Source organism: Hirundo rustica, chromosome 24 (genome assembly GCF_015227805.2).
Source record: "Hirundo rustica isolate bHirRus1 chromosome 24, bHirRus1.pri.v3, whole genome shotgun sequence".
Classification (NCBI taxonomy): Eukaryota; Metazoa; Chordata; class Aves; order Passeriformes; family Hirundinidae; genus Hirundo; species Hirundo rustica.
Genome location: NC_053473.1, coordinates 6271834 through 6292140, shown reverse-complemented (window position 1 = coordinate 6292140; position 20307 = coordinate 6271834). Strand labels below are relative to the sequence as shown.

Sequence of the window (20307 nt, the reverse complement as noted above, 5' to 3'; positions counted from 1 at the left end):
GCTGCTTTTTTGGGAAGGATGGATTTATCCTCCCCCTTTTTTTGGGAAGGATGGATTTATCCCCCTTTTTTGGGAAGGATGGATTTATCCCCCTTTTTTGGGAAGGATGGATTTATCCCCCTTTTTTTGGGAAGGATGGATTTATCCTCCCCCATTTTTTGGGAAGGATGGATTTATCCCCCATTTTTGGGAAGGATGGATTTATCCCCCCTTTTTTGGGAAGGATGGATTTATCCCCCTTTTTTGGGAAGGATGGATTTATCCCCCTTTTTTTGGGAAGGATGGATTTATCCTCCCCCATTTTTTGGGAAGGATGGATTTATCCCCCATTTTTGGGAAGGATGGATTTATCCCCCCTTTTTTGGGAAGGATGGATTTATCCCCCTTTTTTGGGAAGGATGGATTTATCCTCCCCCCTTTTTTTGGGAAGGATGGATTTATCCTCCCCCATTTTTTGCGAAGTATGGATTTATCCCCCTTTTTTAGGAATGGATGGATTTATCCCCCCCTTTTTTTGGGAAGGATGGGAATTTTCTCCTCCCCTACAGGCAGTGCCCCCATCCTCCTGTGAGGTTTCCTGGGGATCTGGGATTTAAATTCCTCCCTCCTTTCCAAGCCCAGCTCCAACCCCCTTCCCGCCTCTCAGGCTTCTCTGGAATTTCCTTGTTTCTCCCCGGAAAAATCCCATCCCGTCGCTCTCCATGGAATTTTTCCACCTCCAAGCTTTCCAGCCAGGCTTCCCTTCCCCAGCACTCGGATGAGTGAATCCACGTCTTTGCCATCATCTCGTTCTCTCCCTCTAAAAGCGCATCCTTGAGGGCTCCGGAGCTCAGGCTGGGATCAAGGAAATGTGGGATTTGGCAGCCCTGGAGCCAAAGGAAGCGTCAGGCAGCTGCCCCAAATTCCCAGAACATTCCGGGTTCAGCGTCACTTCTTGGCCAAAGATTCTCCTCCGTGTCCTCCTCCCCTTTAATCCCAATTTCCTTGTCATGGTTCTGCAATTCCTGCATTTCATCCTGAGGGAAGATCTTCCTCTCCTGGCCTCAATTCCAAAGGAATAAGCACGGTTTGATCCCTGAAATTTGGTGGAATATTTTTGCCAGCCCATCCCATTTTTCCCTTTGCTGCCTCTCCTCCAAGATCCTTTCTCTCCCAGCACATCAAGGCGGGGCTGCTCCCCGCTTTCTTCATCCACCTTTTCTCCCGCCAGATTTTCGGGATGCTCCCGGCTCTCTCCTGCCCATCTCCATCCCCAATCCCGTCCCAATCACCCCGGTTCTCCCACATTCCCGCCAGGAACGCCTCAGTTATCCCTCAGCTCGGATAAATCCAGCCCCCACCCCGTGCCGAAGGTTATTTTCTCCTCTGCCTCGCTGAATTCCAAGGAGAAGCTGGAAAAGGCAGCCTCAGAGCTATTTTTAGGCCGTGGATTTGTCAGGGAATGGCGGGAGGACACGGGAGCCGGAGGATGGGAATTCATCCCGCAGGCAGGCAGGAGCCTTGGGAAGGGGATGGAAGCAGGAATTTGCTCCAGGAGAAAAGACTTGGAGCTGTCGGGCCTCTCTACGCTCCAGTTCATCCCAGTTCATCCCAGTTCATCCCAGTTCAGGGCCTCCAGTGAACCCTCAGAACTCAGCAATTCCCTGATCCAGCAGTGCTGCCCAAAATCCCAGGACAGCAGGACTTGGGAATGTTTCTCCTGGATCTTCCCACGCCCAGGGCAGTTTTCAGATGCAGCAAATTCCATCCAATTCCTTCCCCAGCTTCCTTCACCTTTGCTTGCAATTCCCTTTTCCCAGGTTTTCCTTTGTGTTTGTAGTTCCTGATAAACCGAATTTATTTTTCACTATGAAATGAAAAAACACCATGAAATCACCACCAAAAAAACACCAAAAAAACCCCCAAACAAACAAACAAAAAAAAAACCACAAAAAAATTCCCTGGGATTCTTGAGGATAATCCAGGTGTTGGAGAATTGGGATTGTGAGGGGTTTATCCCTCTGGAGTGGGAATTCATAGTCATGAATTTGTGGATATATAACTTTTATACCTATAAGTTGGTAAATAGTTTCTTATGTAAATTTATAAACGTATTTTCACACAGTTTTCCATATAAATTTCACATATATAAATTTATAAGAAACCTGATCTTATTTATTCCTTATTATTATCTGCACAAAACCCACCGAGAAATCACCAACAGAACACCACGAAAACCCACCAAAAATCACCAATAAATCACCAAAACCCACCAAAAAATCACCAACAGATCACCAAAACCCACCAAAAATCACCAATAAATCACCAAAACCCACCAAAAAATCACCAACAGATCACCAAAACCCACCAAAAATCACCAATAAATCACCAAAACCCACCAAAAAAATCACCGACAAAGCACCAAAACCCACCAAAAAAATCACCGACAAAGCACCAAAACCCATCAAAAATCACTGATAAAGCACCAGAACCCACCCAAAAAATCACCGACAAAGCACCAAAACCCACCAAAAAAACACCGATAAAGCACTAAAAAATCACTGATAAAGCACCAAAACCCACCAAAAATCACCAATAAATCACCAAAACCCACACAAAAAAATCACCAATAAAGCACCAAAACCCACCAAAAAAATCACCGACAAAGCACCAAAAAATCACCAATAAAGCACCAAAACCCACCAAAAAAATCACCGACAAATCACCAAAACCCACCAAGAACCCACCAAAACCCCCACAAATCCCTGAGCTACAACCTCGACCACGCACCCAGACGCACCGGAACTAGAGAAAACCCCCCCGAGCAGCTCTCTGAATTCCTCCTCCTCCGTCCCCTCCCGGCTCTGCTCCGTTCCTTAGGGATGTTTTCCCGCTTTTCCCGCAGCCTACACCAAGAACCAGGTGGACATCGCCACGCAGGGCTGGTTCATCGGCCTGATGTGCGCCATCGCGCTCCTGGTGCTCATCCTGCTCATCGTCTGCTTCATCAAGAGGAGCCGCGGCGGGAAGTACCCAGGTGAGAGCGGGAACGGGAATTCCCGGAGTTTGGATGGGTCTGGGCCACTTGGGGATCATCCAGTGGTGGGGAATATCCAGGTGAGTGCGGGAACGGGAATTCCCAAAATTTAAATAGGTGTGGGGCCCTTAGGGATTGTCCAGTGGTGGGGAATATCCAGGTGAGAGCGGGAACGGGAATTCCCGGAGTTTGGATGGGTCTGGGACCATTAGGGGATCGTCCAGTGGTGGGGAATATCCAGGTGAGAGCGGGAATGGGAATTCCGGGTGTTTGGATGGGTCTGGGACCCTTGGGGATCGTCCAGTGGTGGGGAATATCCGGGTGAGAGTGGGAATGGGCATTCCCAAAATTTAAATAGGTCTGGGACCCTTAGGGATTGTCCAGTGGTGGGGAATATCCAGGTGAGAGCAGGAACAGGAATTCCCAGAGTTCGAATAGGTGTGGGACCCTTAGGGATCTTCCAGTGGTGGGGAATATCCAGGTGAGAGCGGGAACGGGAATTCCCAGAGATCAAATAGGTCTGGGACCCTTAGGGATTGTCCAGTAATGGGGAGTATCCAGGTGAGAGCAGGAACGGGAATTCCGGGAGTTTGGATGGGTCTGGGACCCTTGGGGATCGTCCAGTGGTGGGGAATATCCAGGTGAGGTCTTGGAATGGGAATTCCCAAGGTTTAAAAAGGCCTGGAATTCTTGAGGATAATCCAGGCGTTGGAGAATTGGGATTGGGAGGGGTTTATCCCTCTGGAGTGGGATTTTATAGCCATGAATTTGTGGATATATAACTTTTATACCTATAAATTGATAAATAGTTTCTTACATAAATTTCTAAAGATATTTTGACACAGTTTTCTATATAAATTTAATATATATAAATTTATAAGACACCTGATTTTATTTATTCTTTATTCCTATTTACACACATTTGTTTACTAATAAAACGTATTCATATTTTATTTACAATATTACTATTTATTTCTATTATATTATTGGTTTATCATCCATAATTTTAAGAAATAAATTCAGAATAATTTCTCCAAATTAAGAGAAGTCCACAATTAAGATATCCCCTCGCTGTGCCACCACAGCAGAGCCCTTTGCAAACCCTTTGTAAACCCTTTGTAAACCCTTTCCAAACCCTTTTTCACTTTACAAACCCTTTCCAAACCCTTCGTAACCCCTTTACAAACCTTTTGTAACCCCATTGTAGACCCTTTTAAATCCTTTTGTAGCCTCTTTCCAAGCCCTTTTTCACTTTACAAACCCTTTGTAAACCCTTTGCAAACCCTTTCTAGACCCTTTGTAGACCCTTTGTAACCCCTTTGTAGCCCGTTTCCAAGCCCACTTTCACTTTACAAACCCTTTGTAACCCCTTTGCAAACCCTTTGTAACCCCTTTTTAACCCCTTTGTAGACCCTTTTTAACCCCTTCGTAACCCCTTTGTAACCCCTTTGTAGTTTTCCCCTCTCCGAGCTCTTCCCCCCGCCCCTTCCCCGGCTCCTCCCCACTTCCCAGCCCTTGGGTCCTTACTGGTTTAACTGGGAGCGGGGGCTCTCTGCTCCTTCGCAGTGCGGGACAACAAGGACGAGCACCTCAATCCCGAGGACAAGAACGTGGAGGACGGATCCTTCGACTACAGGTAGGATCCCATGGAATGTCCGACCCCCGACCCCCCATCAGCCCCTCCCCCACCATCGCGGCCCCCTCCCCCACCCCCCCCGGAACGATCCCTGTCCCCCCCTCCTCCTCCTCCTCCTCCTCCTCCTGCCGCCTTCCCGCTGAAATTCCCGAAGGAAACGGCTCCCGGAGCGCCGCCGCGTCGCGGTGTTCCGCCTCCTTTTCCCGGGGCTCTGGAATCGGCCACCTTGGACAGCTCCCGGCGGGGAGGAATCCAACCTCCGCGGAAATTCTGACGCAGAAAATCCTCCCCCCCCAAAAAAAACACCCCAATCCCAAACTGCAGCAGCCTGAGGGTATTTCTGGAGTATCCTAAAGGAGAAACGCCCAAAGTTTTCTTGGGATCGGTCCGGGCGGAGCTGGGATTCTGGGATCAGCTCCCTGAGACAGCTCCCACCAACAGAGCGACCTTTATGGAATTCTTGACACAAAAAAAATCCCAAAAATCACCCCAAACTCTGCATCACCCCAAGGGTATTTCTGGGGTCCCACCCCACAGCTCAGCCCCTCTCCTTCCCATAAAGGAATATCCATGGGAAAAAGGCCCAAAGTTTTCTCGGGATCGGTCTGGGAGGAGCTGGGATTCTGGGATTCTGGGATCAGCTCCCTGAGACAGCTCCCACCAGCAGAGCGACCTTTATGGAATTCTTGACACAAAAAAAATCCCAAAAATCACCCCAAACTCTGCATCACCCCAAGGGTATTTCTGGGGTCCCCACCCCACAGCTCAGCCCTTCTCCTTCCCATAAAGGAATATCCATGGGAAAAAGGCCCAAAGTTCTGTTGGGATCAGCCCTGGAAGCAGGAAAGGGGAAGGATTTGGGGTCTGCCTGTGCTCCAGCCCCACACAATCCCACCAAAACCCCAAACATTCCCGGCTCTCGGTGATTTCCCGGGAGCGGGAGCAGATCTCTTTATCAGGGCTCGCCCCGCAGCCGAGGGGATTTGGGATGTTTTAATTTGAATGCCCTGAAGAATTAAAATTCCCTTTCCCACCTCAGCTGATTCCCAAAACCCAGTGGGAATTTTCCCTCCTGGTTTAAACCAGGGGTTCATTCAATCCCGTGCCATTCCCAGCACGGGAGGAACTGGTTTGGGATTCAGGAAGGGATGGAATAAGAACGGATTCTGCCAGAGGATTTAAGGGAAACAAAATGAATCAGAAATGGAAGAGAACCAGGGATCACATTTATTTCCTCCGAGGCACAGAAACTCCATTTCAGAGGGATTTTTTTTTTTTTTTATTCCAAGGGATTCCATGGAGTTCCCCAGGCTCCCAAAAAACCCATGGAATACAAACGCATCCCAGCAGGATGTTGTAGGGAAAGGCTGGAATTCCTTAACATCCCGAGCAGCACCGAGGGCCAACGCCTTCCTCCCCTCCCTGCTGCTCAGAGCTTCCAGGGCGGCCAAAAATCCCACCTGCGAGTTTTTGGGATGCTCCCTGTGGAAAAGGGCAGAGGAGGAATGATCCCAGCCCGGTGCTGCTGCGGGTTTGGGGTCGGACCCATCCCTTGCCAAGGCTGGATTTTATGGGATACTCCTGGCACGGGAATGAGCCGTAACCAGGACACAGCCTGGCCCCAAACCGTGATCCCAATCGGGATAGGGAACCTCGTGCTTCCCAAATTTGTGGGAAGCCTGAACCCGCCCATTCCCACAAGGATTCCCCCAGGGATTCCCCCAGCCCGAGCTTCTGGCAGCACTCACGGATTTCCCGGCTCTGCTCCTCCAGGGGAGTTCCAACCACCCCCTCCTGGCCCCATCCAGCATTCCTGAGGCAAATCCATGGCCAGGCACCGCCCTGCCTCGCTCCCAGGGGAACCCAGGCCCTGGAATGGCAGAAATTCCCTGGCACCATCCAAGGGGTGTTTCCTTCCAGGCAAGGGGAAGGACTGGGGTGAATCCTTCATCCTTCTGCTCGGCTGGAGCTCCGACTTTCATGGACAGCCCCAGAACTTACATAGGAAAAGCAGGAGTCAGTGGAAGGACAGTCAGACTCTGGGGTGGAATCCATGGATTTTGATGGAATAAATAACGGAGGGGAAAAAACTCCAGACTAATACAAAACAAACCAAAAAAAAAAAAAGGAAACAACCCACAAACTCTGCCGAGGGGCGTTCCCTCTGGGTCCTGAGGAGCACCAGAATTCCTGGGAGAATTCCAGAAGGTTTCCCCCCGGGAGGCAGAGGGGAAGGAGATGCTGGAGGCTGGAGCTGTTGGCTGCTGGAGCTCGGGGCTGATTGCGGGGCCCGGCTCCGGGAAGGGAAGCGTTTAGGATTTCAGGGAAGGGCGGGAACTGAGCCCATCCCAGCTCCCGTCCCCTCTTCCCCGCGGCATGGCTGCCACCCTCACGCCCCTGCACCCCGCGCATGCCGCGCTCCGAGCCCCCCATCCGGACATCCCGTCACATCTCCCCGCTCCACCCCTGGGATAACCGTGTTCCCAAGCTGGGATCAGCATTCCCAAGCTGGGATCAGCCTTCCCAAGCTGGGCTCGTTATCCATGGACAACGTTCCGTGCCGGTGCCGGTGCCTCATTATACCAAACGTTCCGTGCTGCCCGTGGGGAGGCGGCTGGAAACTCCGGATGCCGGGAAGGGGAAGCCGAGCGGATTTAGGGTCCGGATTCCCAGTCGGGATATCCAGGATAGCGGCACAGGTGACGCGGTGCCACCTGCCAGGAGGGGACACCTCAGCAGGCAGCGAGAGGGGAGGACACGGTGAGGGAGGAAAGCTCTGGAAAAGCTCTGATGGTGGAGGTTTATCCATAGGGCCATTCCAAGGAATGCCAGTGGGACGCCGGGATGAACCCGGCCACCCTTGTCCTGCTGCACGTGGGTCCCTGGAGCCGCCCCTGGACATCACCCCCAGCCCTTCTTGGATGGCCCTTTCCATGCTGGGATGGCTTCCAGGGGGAACCCACGGAGGCTGATCCCGCCTGGAATGATCCCGGCTCCATTTGGTATAACGAGGCCATGATTCCCGTTTTTTTTTTTTTTTTAATTATTATTATTATTATTATTTTGGTGGTAGCGCTGCCCCCGTGAATGCAGAACCTCCTCATTTCTCTCTCTGATCAGGCTCTTTCTGCTTCTCTCTGTTTTATTCCCATTCCTTCTCCTCCTTTTCACCTGGTCTATCCACATGGACCGTGAAGGTCTCTTGAAAGGTAGGACCTCGTGCTGCCAGAAGTCCGGCACATTCCGCTTTTTTTTGGGAATTTTATTTTCCTTCCTTCCTTCCTTCCTTCCTCCCATTGATTTCTTCACGGCCAAAATTTCCCTCTCCCCGTTCCCACGTCCCTGCCTAACACATCAAACAAGATCCCTCTAATTCCCGCTGCCGTCGGGGCTTCCGGAGAGTCAGATCCTGCTTGGAATTGCTCCCTGCGCTGGGTGAACCCCCCAAATCCAGCCAGGCCCACCCCAGCTCCAGCTGCTGATCCCTCCTGGATTGAACTTGGGAATGCATGTGTGTTTTTTTCAAAGGAAAAAAAAAAAAAAAAAAGTGGATTTGCAAAGGGAAAGCTGTGTTTTTTCAAGGAAAAACTGTTGTTTTCCAAGAAAAAAATTGCATCCCAGGGGATGGGGACAAGGGACATGAGCCAAAACTGCTGGATCCTGACCAATCTGCCCACTCTCAGTCCTGAAAATCCTCGCTCCGGCTCCAGCCTCCCCCTCTTCCCGATGATTTATGGGATTCAGGAGAGCATTTCCCATCTGGCCACTCCGGTTCCCTAATGCCCGGCTCAGCCGCGCTCCCGGAAATCCATTTCAGCTGGGTTCGATCCCACCAGGAGCTGACGGAAAACCGCTGCCCCCTCCTAACGCGCTAACAAGGATAAACAATCCCGGAGAGAGGTAAAACCAGCGGGAATTCTCCGGGAATGCATTCCCAGCGGGAATTTGGTGCCGCAAACCCCCCCGTTAGGGACGATCTGGCTCCGGATTCGGCTTGAGCTGCCCCCCAAAGTTTGGGAAGGGGCGTTGGGAATCGAGGATCCGCGTTTTGCCGCTCTCCGCTCGGCGTTTTTGGGGATTTCTAACCAGTCCTGCTTCCTCACTGAATTCCTCCTTTTCCTCCTCTCCCCCAAAAAAGCTGCTTCCAGAGCTAACAAATTAATTTTTTTTTTTTGTTGTGACGCCGAGTTAACAGAAAGTCTCAAATATTTGGGGTGGTGTTATCATTGAATTCCCAAGGAAAAACTGCATTTTTTCAGGGAAAAACTCTGTCTTCCAAGAAAAAATGTGGCTTTTCAAGGAGAACTATGTTTTTCAAGGAAAAAACACATTTTTCCAAGGAAAAGCCAGGTTGTCCAAGAAAAGAAAAAGTGTTTTTTTCAAGGAAAAACTGTTTTCTCAAGGAAATCTGGGAACGAGCCACTAAACCAAGTTACCAAGGGAGGCTAAAACACTGGGAGAGAAAGAATCCGAGCGATGCCAAGGGAAAAATATTCCTGGTGTTCATCCTGCCCCACTGATCCAAGTTTTGGGTGGAGTATTGAGGTTAAGAAATCGAGGGCAAGAAATCGAGGTTAAAAACTCGAGATTTAGCAGCTAAGGTTTAAAAAATCGAGGTTGAGAAGCTGAGAGTGAGGAACTGAGGTTCATGAATTGGGGTTAAAAAAAATTGAGGTTTAGAAACCCAGGGCAAGAAACTGAATTCGAGAAATTGAGAGAAAGAAATTGAGAGTGAGAATTTGAGAGTAAAACACCGAGGGTAAGAAACTGAGGTTAACAAATTGAGATTTGGGAATTATTATGAAGGAATCCAGGAAAAGGAATCGAGGTAAAGGAATTGAGAATGGGGGAAACGGGGGTTTAAGAAATTTGAGGTGAGGAAACCGAGGCTAAGAAATTTGATTCCTGAGCTGAAAAAAATGGCAAAATTGGGTGTTCAAAGATCCCAACCGCCTTCCCCTTCCCGCCCCCTCCAACCGCGGACTAACTCCCGCTCCTCAGGGCTCCGCCCAGCCGTATTCCGATTGCTTTGGGATCCCCACCCCTGGCGGGAAGGTTCTCAGCCCCGTTTCTCAACCCTTGCCGTGTCTGTCTGTCTCCTGCTGCCAGCGATGAGGACAACAAACCTCTTCCCAACAGCCAGACCTCGCTGGACGGGACGATAAAGCAGCAGGAGAGCGACGACAGCTTGGTGGACTACGGAGAGGGGGGCGAGGGCCAGTTCAACGAGGACGGCTCCTTCATCGGCCAGTACACGGTCAAGAAGGACAAGGAGGAGACCGAGGGCAACGAGAGCTCCGAGGCCACGTCCCCCGTCAACGCCATCTATTCCTTGGCATAGCGGAAATCCCGCCGGGAAAAGAGGAAAAAAGCGCCCACGGCCCAAGGGGTCGGGAGCGGGTTCCGCCGGCAGCCGCCGCCGCCTCCGACGGGGAAGGGAATCAAGCGAGGACTGAAAAAACGAACAAACAAACAAACAGGAAAAAAAAAAATAGAAAAAAAATTAAAAATAGCCAAAAAAAAAAAAAAAATCTGAAAAAAAAAAAAAAAAAAAAAAGAAAAAAGGGTAAAAAAAAAAAAAAAAGAAAAAATATTCCAAGCAACCCGGCAGCCCAGGCGGCCGCCGATGCCATTTATCCTTAGCAAAAGAGCCAACGGCAAAAGGCGCGGGGCGGGAGCCGGAGTGGGAATCGGGGCTGAGCCGGAGCGGATGGATGGGAGGAGCTGCTCCAGATGATCCCCAGTTTTGGGGCTGCTCCTCAGTTTTAGGGCTGATCCTCAGTTTTGGGGTCGCTCCCCTGTTTGGGGTCACTCCCCAGTTCTGGGGTCGCTCCCCAGTTTTGGGGCTGCTCTTCATTTTGGGGTTGCTCCTCAGTTTGGGGTCGCTCCCCAGTTTTGGGGCTGCCCCCTCAGGGCTGGTCCGGAGGGGCCCCGTGTTGGGCTTGGCTCCCCCGAGGCTTTTTTTTTTTCGCTTTTAGGAGGGAGCTCCAACTTTTTGGGTTTAATTTTTCCAGGAAGGTTCTAGATCAGAGGGGAGGAGGGGAAGAGGGGGAAGAGGGGCCTGGGCAGAGCAAAGGCATGGAAGAAGGAAAGGGGTGGATTTTGGGGGTGAAAACTCCGCATTATTGAGCCGTCCATCCTCACGGCAGCACCCCGCCCATCACCTCTCCCAAAAAACACTCCTTCCTGAAAAAAACCTATGCAGGGAAGAGCAGGTCCCCTCCGCCTCCCTCAGCACCGGGATTTGTCCTCGCTGAGGCTGGGAAAACCCACAGGGAGCTCCCGCCCCATTCCCACCGAGCTCCGGAGCATCCCGGGAGGAGAAGAGGATGTGGAGGAACTTTTGGGATTGGGGGAAGGACAGGGAGGAGCCTCTCCCGGGGTGACAGCGCTGCAGGAAAAGCTTTTTGGGGTTTAAATTTGCTTTGTAGGGATTCCGGGGGGAGCCGCCCCTGCTTCCTTCTCAAGGCAACTCCATAAATCCTACGTAGCAGAGAGGGCCTGGAAGCAGGAGCGGGATCAGAACAGGATGAGAACGATTAAAGTAAAAATAATCCACGCGAGCTGGTGAGGATGGAAAAACCCCCTGGGATCAGGCGGAGGATTCCCTGGAGGATCCAGGGCCACACCAAGGAAGGAACCCCGGACTGGAATCCACACCTCGGCAGGCACCGGGATGAGCCGGCCGGACGCTGCTTTTCCCACCAAACCCCCTCCTCCTTTCTGACAGTGGCCTTTCCCCGCTCCAGCACTCGGCCAAGCCTCCGTGGGACCCCCATCCCGCCCGGAGACTCCCAGGATTCCAGCGATTCCCGCCCTGAGCGCTCCCTCACATGCCTTACACAGCTTGGGGCTTCCCGGGGAGTCACTCCAAGGACGCTCTTCCCACTCCGCTTCCGCGCCCCCGACGGCCTCGGATCCGCCCGAGCAGTAGGAATGGGATGTCTGGGAGCGTTCCCGGCTCTCCCGGCATGGATCAGGGTGGAAGGCAGGGATTCCTAATGGACTGCGTCCCATGGATCCTCCCACTTCCTGCACTTTCGAAACCAAAGGTACCTTCACGGAGAGAGAGAGAGAGAGATCAGGTTTCTTTCGGAAAAGATGGATTTTTGGATGGATTTTTTCCTTTCTTTTTATTTTTTTTCCTGAGGAGGATGGAGGGGTTTTTTTGGATGGGATGCAGCGGGATTCGCGCAGTTGTTCTTTCTGCTCTGGAGGCGCGTCGGTGACAGGGATACTCCCACTGCTCTGGAATGTGGAGAGGGACTTTGCCATATCCCGAAGGATCCCGGGAAGAGCCCGGACCGGGCCGACGGGAGAGATGGATGCAAATTAATCCAATGCAAATGCCTTCCTTAAAATAATAATTATCATTTATCTTGGTCGTCTTCTCTGATAGGTCAAACATGGGGTGAAGACGGAGCTCATGGGGTCGGAGCTGGTGACCCTAAAAAGTCCCTTCCCACCCAAATCGTTCCATGAAAACAATGGCAAAGGAATTCCAGGGTTTGGGTCGGGGTCAAGAGGCAGAGCCCCCTCCTGGGGATGTCCCTTGTGTGTCACCTCCTCCGGCCGTGTCCCCTGGCAGGGACGGCGCCGTTGTGACCCTCAGAGTGGACACAGCCACGCCCCGATCCCATTCCTGCCTGGACACAGCCACGCCCTGATCCCAGCCACGCCCCGATCCCATTCCTGCCTGGACACAGCCACGCCCCGATCCCAATCCTTCCTGGACACAGCCACGCCCTGATCCCAATCCTGCCTGGACACAGCCACGCCCCGATCCCAATCCTTCCTGGACACAGCCACGCCCTGATCCCATTCCTGCCTGGACACAGCCACGCCCCGATCCCAATCCTTCCTGGACACAGCCACGCCCCAATCCCATTCCTACCTGGACACAGCCACGCCCTGATCCCATTCCTGCCTGGACACAGCCACACCCCAATCCCAATCCTTCCTGGACACAGCCACGCCCCAATCCCATTCCTACCTGGACACAGCCACGCCCTGATCCCATTCCTTCCTGGACACAGCCACGCCCCAATCCCATTCCTGCCTGGACACAGCCACGCCCCAATCCCAGCCACACCCCAATCCCATTCCTGTCTGGACACAGCCACGCCCCGATCCCATTCCTGCCTGGACACAGCCACGCCCCGATCCCATTCCTGCCTGGACACAGCCATGTCCCGATCCCATTCCTACCTGGACACAGCCACGCCCCGATCCCAGCCACGCCCCGATCCCAATCCTGCCTGGACACAGCCACGCCCCGATCCCACTCCCGCCACCCATCCCCTTTGTGACAGCAGCTCCTGGAATTCCATCCAGCTTTTAAGGAAACACCCCCCCAGGCCAAAGCTGACACCGCCCCTGGGATGGGGACATCCCGTTCCCAGAGGTGACAGAGCCCCTGGGCACAGGGACAATCCCATTCCCAACCCATTCCCAGCTCCCCGTTGAGCTTGGGCAGCTCCTTGCTCAAGCACCACTGGGAATGAAGAACAAATCCAGCCTCTGGATCTGGGATCTTCCCGGCCCTGGCTGCTGACAGGACGCCTCCAAACCTCTGGGAATAATGCCAGGATTGCTGGCAGCAGGTCCGTGTTGGGCATCCATGACGTGCCATTCCCATTAAAACCCGGATTCCTGAACCGCCTCATCCCTGAGGAAAACTCTCGGCATCTCTTTGGAAAAGGAGGAATGGGAAGGAGCTGGACTCTGCCCAGCCTTATCCCGAATTTCCTCATGAAATTCCCAGTCCTCCCCCCAGGTTGCTTTGAGTAATGAGAAGAGGGAGGAGGCGCAGATGTGGACAAACAACTCGGTGTAAGTCACTCACAGCCCTGTCTCGACTCGGTGTAAAAATTACTCAACGTTTTAAAGGTTTAAATCCGACATTTCTTCAAAATTCCCCCCCTGGATTTTGGATCCCGAAGAAAATCCAGGTTAAAAACTCATCCCGAGCTTCTCCTCTTTTACTCCTTTGAGTAAAGTTCGAGGTTTGCATGGGGGAAAAAATCCCTGACCCCGAACCTTCCATAGCTCTCACAGGGTGATCCCACAGATCCCAAAATCCCGGAGAGGGCTGGGATGAACCCACCGTGTCCTGGGAGCATCCTTGGAGCAGGAGATGGATGATGATGGACGGATGGATGGATGATGGATGGATGGATGGATGATGGATGGATGGATGGACGGATGATGGATGGATGGATGATGGATGGATGATGGATGGATGATGGACGGATGGATGGATGGATGGATGATGGATGGGTGGATGGATGGATGGAGGGATGGATGGATGATGGATGGATGGATGATGGATGGATGGATGGATGGATGGGTGGATGGATGATGGATGATGGATGGATGATGGACGGATGGATGGATGATGGATGGGTGGATGGATGGATGATGGACGGATGGATGGATGAATGGATGGATGGATGGATGGATGATGGACGGATGGATGGATGGATGGATGGATGGATGGATGGATGGATGATGGATGGATGGATGATGGACGGATGGATGATGGATGGATGATGGATGGATGATGGATGATGGATGAATGGATGGATGATGGATGGATGATGGATGGGTGGATGGAGAATCCACACAAGGATTTATGGTGCTGAGGGATCTTCCCCACCCTGATCCTGATCCCATTCCCTGGGAGCTGCTCTGCTGCTCCATCCCCTCTCCAGAGGGGACATCCCGGTCACCTCCTGTCCCGATTCCTGTGGTGACCCCCAGGGTTAGCAGGGATGCCCCCGTTCCCATCCCAGGGACAACGATCCCTCCCTGGGATCTGCACAACCTCTCCGGGGCAGGGAGCACTTCCAGGTCTCCAGAGGAAAGATCCCGTTCCTCAGCAAGGGCTTAAACGAGGAGCCAACATCTCATCCATAAATAAAATGGGAAGAGCCAGACCCAAAACTCCGACACCAGACCCAAAATTCCAGAGCCAGACCCCCAATTCCAGCACCAAACCCCAAATCCCAGCACTCTCAGGAGCCGAGCTCAACCCCAAACCTGTCGATGTGTCCTGTTCCTACAACATTCCGAGCCAACTCCACATCCGTGTCCTGGAGATGAATCCAAGCTCCATCTCAGTTCCAGGGACCTCCCTGGCACCCACCCTTGGGACAGCTGACGGGAACGCCGGGAATTCGGGGCACGAGGACACCGCTGTGCTTCCCTGATCCAGAGGCTGCTCCCGTTCTCCCTGAGGTGACGCCGCAGCTGGAGGCACAAAACCAGCGGGAAAAGCTGGAATTTTGCTCCAAACCCCGAAATCCCGCCTGGAGAAACCCATCGGCACACCGGGACGTGCCGTCCCTGCTGCCAGCTCTGCCCTGCCGGGGGTGACAGATCCCAAATCCAGGCGTCACCGGCGATCGGGGACGGGGGAGAGCAGGAGGGAGAAGGGCAGAGCCGGGCAGGGCCGCCACAGCGCTCGCTCCCGACATTCCAACGGCTTTTCCCGGCGCATCCCGAGCCGCCGTCCCTGCTGGCACACCCCAAACCCTCTCCTGGTGGCACGGGTCCCGGCAGAGCCGCGAGTGCCGCCCTCCTGGGCCGGGGACCTCCGTGTGCCTGCAGCAACCAAGATTTCAGTTGAGCAATAAAAATAAAATAAAATAACATAAAATAAAATAAAATAAAAACCTTATTAAGGGGAAAAAAAAAAAGAAAAAAAAAAGAAAAAAAAAATAAAAAAAAAAAAAGAGAGAGACACCTCCCTCCTACTTCTTGCACTAAAAGCTGTTTTATTAACGAGGATAACGATGCTTTTCTGCTCCTCACAGCCGCCGCATCAGCAGCGCCCGTGTCTCCGTGTCCTGGCGCCGGGCATCGGGGTTTGGTTGCTCAGCGCTGTCTAAACCCGGCGCCAGACGCCCAAAAATTCCCGTGTCAACCCCGAAATTCCACGTCAGAGCCCCGAAATTTGTGTCAAACCCCTTGAATTCTACATCAGACCCCCGAAATCCCATGTTGTACCCTCGAATTCCACGTCAAAACCTCCAGAATTCTGTCAGGCCCACGAATTCCGTGTCAAAACCCCAAATTTCCATGTCAGTCCCTCGAAATCCCGCGTCAGATTCCCCCAGAGCAGAGTCCTCTGTCCAAAATATCATTTCCGACGTCTGTTCCTCCCTCTCACATCTGACAGAAAGCACCGGGACTGTTTTGTTTTAATTTAATTTGTAAATATCTCGTGCTCCGCCCTGTCTGTCCGACCTCCCGGCTGGTCTCGAGTATCCTGTGTATTTATTTGCTTTTTTTTAAAAGAAAAAAAAAAATAAAAAATAAAACCCAAGAAGAAGAAGAAGCCACCACCTCTGTGTTAACCCCACCTGTTCCAGTGAGAAATGTAAAGCTGAGGCTGTAAAAATTCAGTTTCCAGCGAGAATTATGGACTAGAAGGAGAAAACAAAACAATAAAAAGGGTTTAATTTGAGGACTTCTGAACCCACTGCATGAGAGATGAGAGAAGGCCAAAATACTCAGATATAATTATTTTTTATTTTTTCTTTTTTTTTTTTTTTAATCACTGTAAAAAGAAAAAGACTGGATATTTTTTGTTGTTGTTGTTGTTTTGTTTTGTTTGGGTTTTTTGGTTTTTTTTGTATAGAGAAAACACTAAACATATAATAAAACATGGTTCAAAACTCATGCTGAGCCCAAGAGTCATTCCCGAAATTCCTGAAATCCCAAGAGGGAAAAGCAGCAGGACGTGGTCCTTGGCATTCCCAAAATTCCCAACCTGGAAGGGCGGATGCTTAGGGAGGGGCGCTGGATCAGCTCTGGATCCCCTCCAGAACCGGAGCCTGGACTGTGCAGATCCTCGGCATTCCCAAAATTCCCTCCCCGGGCTGGAAACGAGGATTCTGGATCAGCTGGATCAGCTCTGGATCCCCTCCAGAACCGGAGCCTGGACTGTGCCGATCCTCGGCACTCCCAAAATTCCCTCCCCGGGCTGGAAAGGAGGATTCTGGATCAGCTGGATCAGCTCTGGATCCCCTCCAGAACCGGAGCCTGGACTGTGCCGATCCTCGGCACTCCCAAAATTCCCTCCCCGGCCAGGAAAGGAGGATTCTGGATCCCCTCCAGAACCAGAGCCTGGACTGGGCCGAACCTCGGCATTCCCAAAATTCCCTCCCCGGCCAGGAAAGGAGGATGCTCAGGAGCGGCTCTGGACCCTCTCCAGCACCATTTTCAGCTCCAAACCCTCGGGAAGCGCAGGGGGAGAAGCTCCCAAGGCTCAGAAAATCGGGATTGGCCCCAGCCCGCCATTCCCGGCGGCCGAGCGCGGCTCCCGCCGGGATCCATCCGTCTCTCCCGGCCCTTCCTGCCCCGAGGCTCCCGCTGAAAGGAGCGGGATAATTTGGTTAATTGAGATGTAATTGCGGCGGGCCCGGCTCCGAGCATGAAGGGCTGAGTGCTCTCTGCTGCTCCGGGGGCTTCTCCCGCCCCTTTCCCGCATTTCCAGGAACAGCGGAGGTGGGGAAAAGCACTCCTGGCCCAGTGGAGACATTCCCAGCGCGATGCAGGCACCAGCCGCGCTCTGCCCGCGCCCCGAGGAAGGATGGAATCGCGGGATTTTGGGCTCCTGGCGCGGAAATTCCACCCGGCTGGAACCCGGGGACTCCTCCGATCCCCCGGTCCCCAATTCCCGCTGCCGCTGGAAGCACCGAGCCCAGGGTCTGAGCCTCTCCACGGGCTTCCTGCAGCATTCCCGAGGGGATTTTATCCCTCCCGGAGCGGCGGGACCGCGCTGATCCCCGGGATGGATCCTTGTGACACCCGGCAGTGACACCGCAGCGTCCCCGACCTCCGCGGGGACAGGAGCGGGTCCGGGTCCGCTTCCCTCCTCCTCCAGCTCCAGCCCATTCCCGTGGCTGAGTTTTCCCTGTTGGAGCTGGGATCATCCAAGGGATTCCCCAGGGAGCTGCCGCCGGGCGCTGTCGCTGCTGTCCCGGTGCGGTGGCACCCGAAGGTCCCCGCTGTCCTTGTCGCCTGCGGGGTGGAGGCACAGAGGGGACAGCGCTCATCTCCTCCCCTGGATTCCCTTCCATCCCTCCTGTCCCTGGGGGTTTGTTCTTCCCTCCTCACCCCAAAACCGGCAGCGGGGAGCCCAAACTGGGCCAAACTGGGCCAAACTGGGCGAGGGGAAGCGACACTGGGGCACCTCCGGCGCCCCCCTGCCCGGGCACAGCCGGGAGCTCTGACAATCCATCGATGGAGACGCTAATGCCTTAATTACTCTTGTGTAATTGCAGCCCATTAACCCGCCGCCAGCCCCGGCGCCCGCCGAGCTCCCGACGTCACCGACAGGTCCGGGATGGAGCTGGGGAGGGACGGAGGGACCCTGGAACATTCCAAACGTTCCCTTCCCAAATTCTCCACACCTCGGGGCGTGCCGGGGATCTCGGGGGTCCCGGGGGTCGCGGGGGTCCCGGTCCCGTCCCCTCGTGTCGCTCCCCCGGAGGCCGGGGAGCAGCGGGGAAGGCGCTGGGTGCAAACCCCGAACCCGCCCCGGCACAGCCGCGGCCAAAACGGCTCCAGGCACACCCCAAAACCCCAAAACCGACCTAAAACTGGCCCAAAACTGACCCAAAACTGACCTAAAAGTGACCCAAAGGTGACCTAAAACTGACCTAAAACCCACCCAAAACTGAATCAAAACTGACCCAAAACTGACCTCAAACCGATCCAAAACTGACCCAAAACCGACCCAAAACCGACCCAAAACTGACCCAAAGGTGACCCAAAGGTGACCCAAAGGTGACCCAAAGGTGACACACTGATGACACACTGGTGACCCACAGGTGACACACGGGTGACACACTGGGGACACATTGAGGACACACGGGTGACCCAAAGGTCGCCCCCCGCCCCGCCGCCGTGAGCAGCCCCCGTCCCTTCCCGCGGAGGGTCCGGGACCCCCTGCGCCAGCCGGAACCTCCCAAAATCTGTCCGCGCGGCGATTTCCTGGTGGGGAATGCCAACCCCAGGTGTCGGGAATGCCATCCCCGGGTGTCGGGAATGCCATCCCCGGGTGTCGGGAATGCCAGCCCTGGGTGTCAGGAATGCCATCCCCGGGTGTCGGGAATGCCAACCCCGGGTGTCGGGAATGCCATCCCTGGGTGTCGGGAATGCCATCCCTGGGTGTCGGGAATGCCATCCCCGGCTGTCGGGAATGCCAGCCCCGGGTGTCGGGAATGCCATCCCCGGGTGTCGGGAATGCCAACCCCAGGTGTCGGGAATGCCATCCCTGGGTGTCGGGAATGCCATCCCTGGGTGTCGGGAATGCCAACCCCGGGTGTCGGGAATGCCATCCCCGGGTATCCGCAGCCACGGACACGCGGGGATAATCCGCGGCTGGATTGTGTCCTTACGGATCGATTGTGTAATCCGTGGATACCCCCGGGCACGGGGGGGGGGGGGCCCTGCGGCCGCCCCCGCCCCACGGCGAGGGGCTGAGCCCCCTCCGGCCCCACAGCTGCTCCGGGGGCCGCAGCAGGCGGGAGAGGCTGCGGGATGAATTATGCATGGCGATGGTGATGATGATGATGATGGAGATGATGATGATGATGATGATGATGCCCGCCCTCTCCCCGCGCCGTGGTAAAAGCAGGGGAGGGAGGTGGGGGGAAAAAAAAAATTAAAAAAATAAATAATCCAACAATTCCGCGTCTCCGGGGAGCGGCGCGGCGGCCGGCGGCGAGCGGGGGAGCGCGCACGCCGAGGAGGGAGGAGAGGGAGGAGCACATCCTAATGCAGAGATGCTGCAGTGGCTCCGGGCACACTCCTCCGCGCTCGGCCCGCCACCAGCCCCGCGCTGCCCCGCGGCCCGAGCCCCCGCCGCCGCCCGCCCCCGCGGGGCCCCGGCCCATGCCCGCGCAGCCCGCCCGGCACAGGTGAGCGCCCGGCGCCGCTCTGCTGCGGCTCCCGGGGTCCCGCGGGGTCCCGCGGGGAGGGGGACGGGAGCCGGGGGCGGGTTTGGGAATCCCGGAGAGGAGCCGGAGATGGGTTTGGGAGCAGGAGGGGCCGCGGAGCCGGTAGCGGCGGTGAGGGACGGGGTCGGGGCGGCCGCCGGCAGAAACGGCTCAAAGGGAAAATAATGATGGTGGTGATGATGATGATAATAATCGGGGAATATTTCGGTTCTCAGCGAATGTCGCGAGGTTTTTCCCGGCGCGTTCCGGCCCCAGGCGCTTCGGGAGCGCGCTGCTGCTGGGGCCGGGAATCTCCAGCGGGCTGGGGGCGTGCGCAGGGGGGGTCTGCTGCCCAAAAACTACTTCAGCAGCCCCAGAATGAGCGGGCAGAGCCCCGAGCAGCCCCAGAGTCTCCTCTCCAGGGAGGGAGATCCGGGAATTCACCTTCCTGAGGGCACATCCCAGGGGAGAGGGGGATCTGGGGGTGCTCGGGGAGAGGGGGGAAGTGTGGGGATGGATCAGGGACACTCGGGGATGGATCAGGGACACTCGGGGATGGGTCAGGGACACCCGGGGATGGGCCAGAGACACTCGGGGATGGGCGAGGGACACTCGGGATGTGCCAGGGACACTCGGGGATGGGCGAGGGACACTCGGGATGTACCAGGGACACTCGGGGATGGGCGAGGGACACTCGGGGATGG

General features: G+C 54.5%; 1 protein-coding gene across 22 annotated transcripts in view; it reads left to right on the top strand.

Annotated features, from left to right (window-relative positions):
- Nucleotides 1-12029, top strand: part of NFASC (neurofascin) — an 80397-nt gene extending 68368 nt beyond the window's left edge. For 20 of the 22 annotated variants that reach the window (XM_058423495.1, XM_058423498.1, XM_058423496.1 and 17 more), the window contains 3 exons: nucleotides 2885-3016; nucleotides 4583-4652; nucleotides 9762-12029. In XM_058423495.1, the coding sequence (XP_058279478.1) occupies nucleotides 2885-3016; nucleotides 4583-4652; nucleotides 9762-9993 (434 nt within the window). In that variant the 3' untranslated portion in view covers nucleotides 9994-12029. Of the gene's footprint in view, nucleotides 1-2884; nucleotides 3017-4582; nucleotides 4653-9761 lie in introns of those variants that run through there. The other 2 variants (XM_040085905.2, XR_005703999.2) reach the window with 2 other exon arrangements.
- Nucleotides 12030-20307: the final 8278 nt, after the last annotated feature.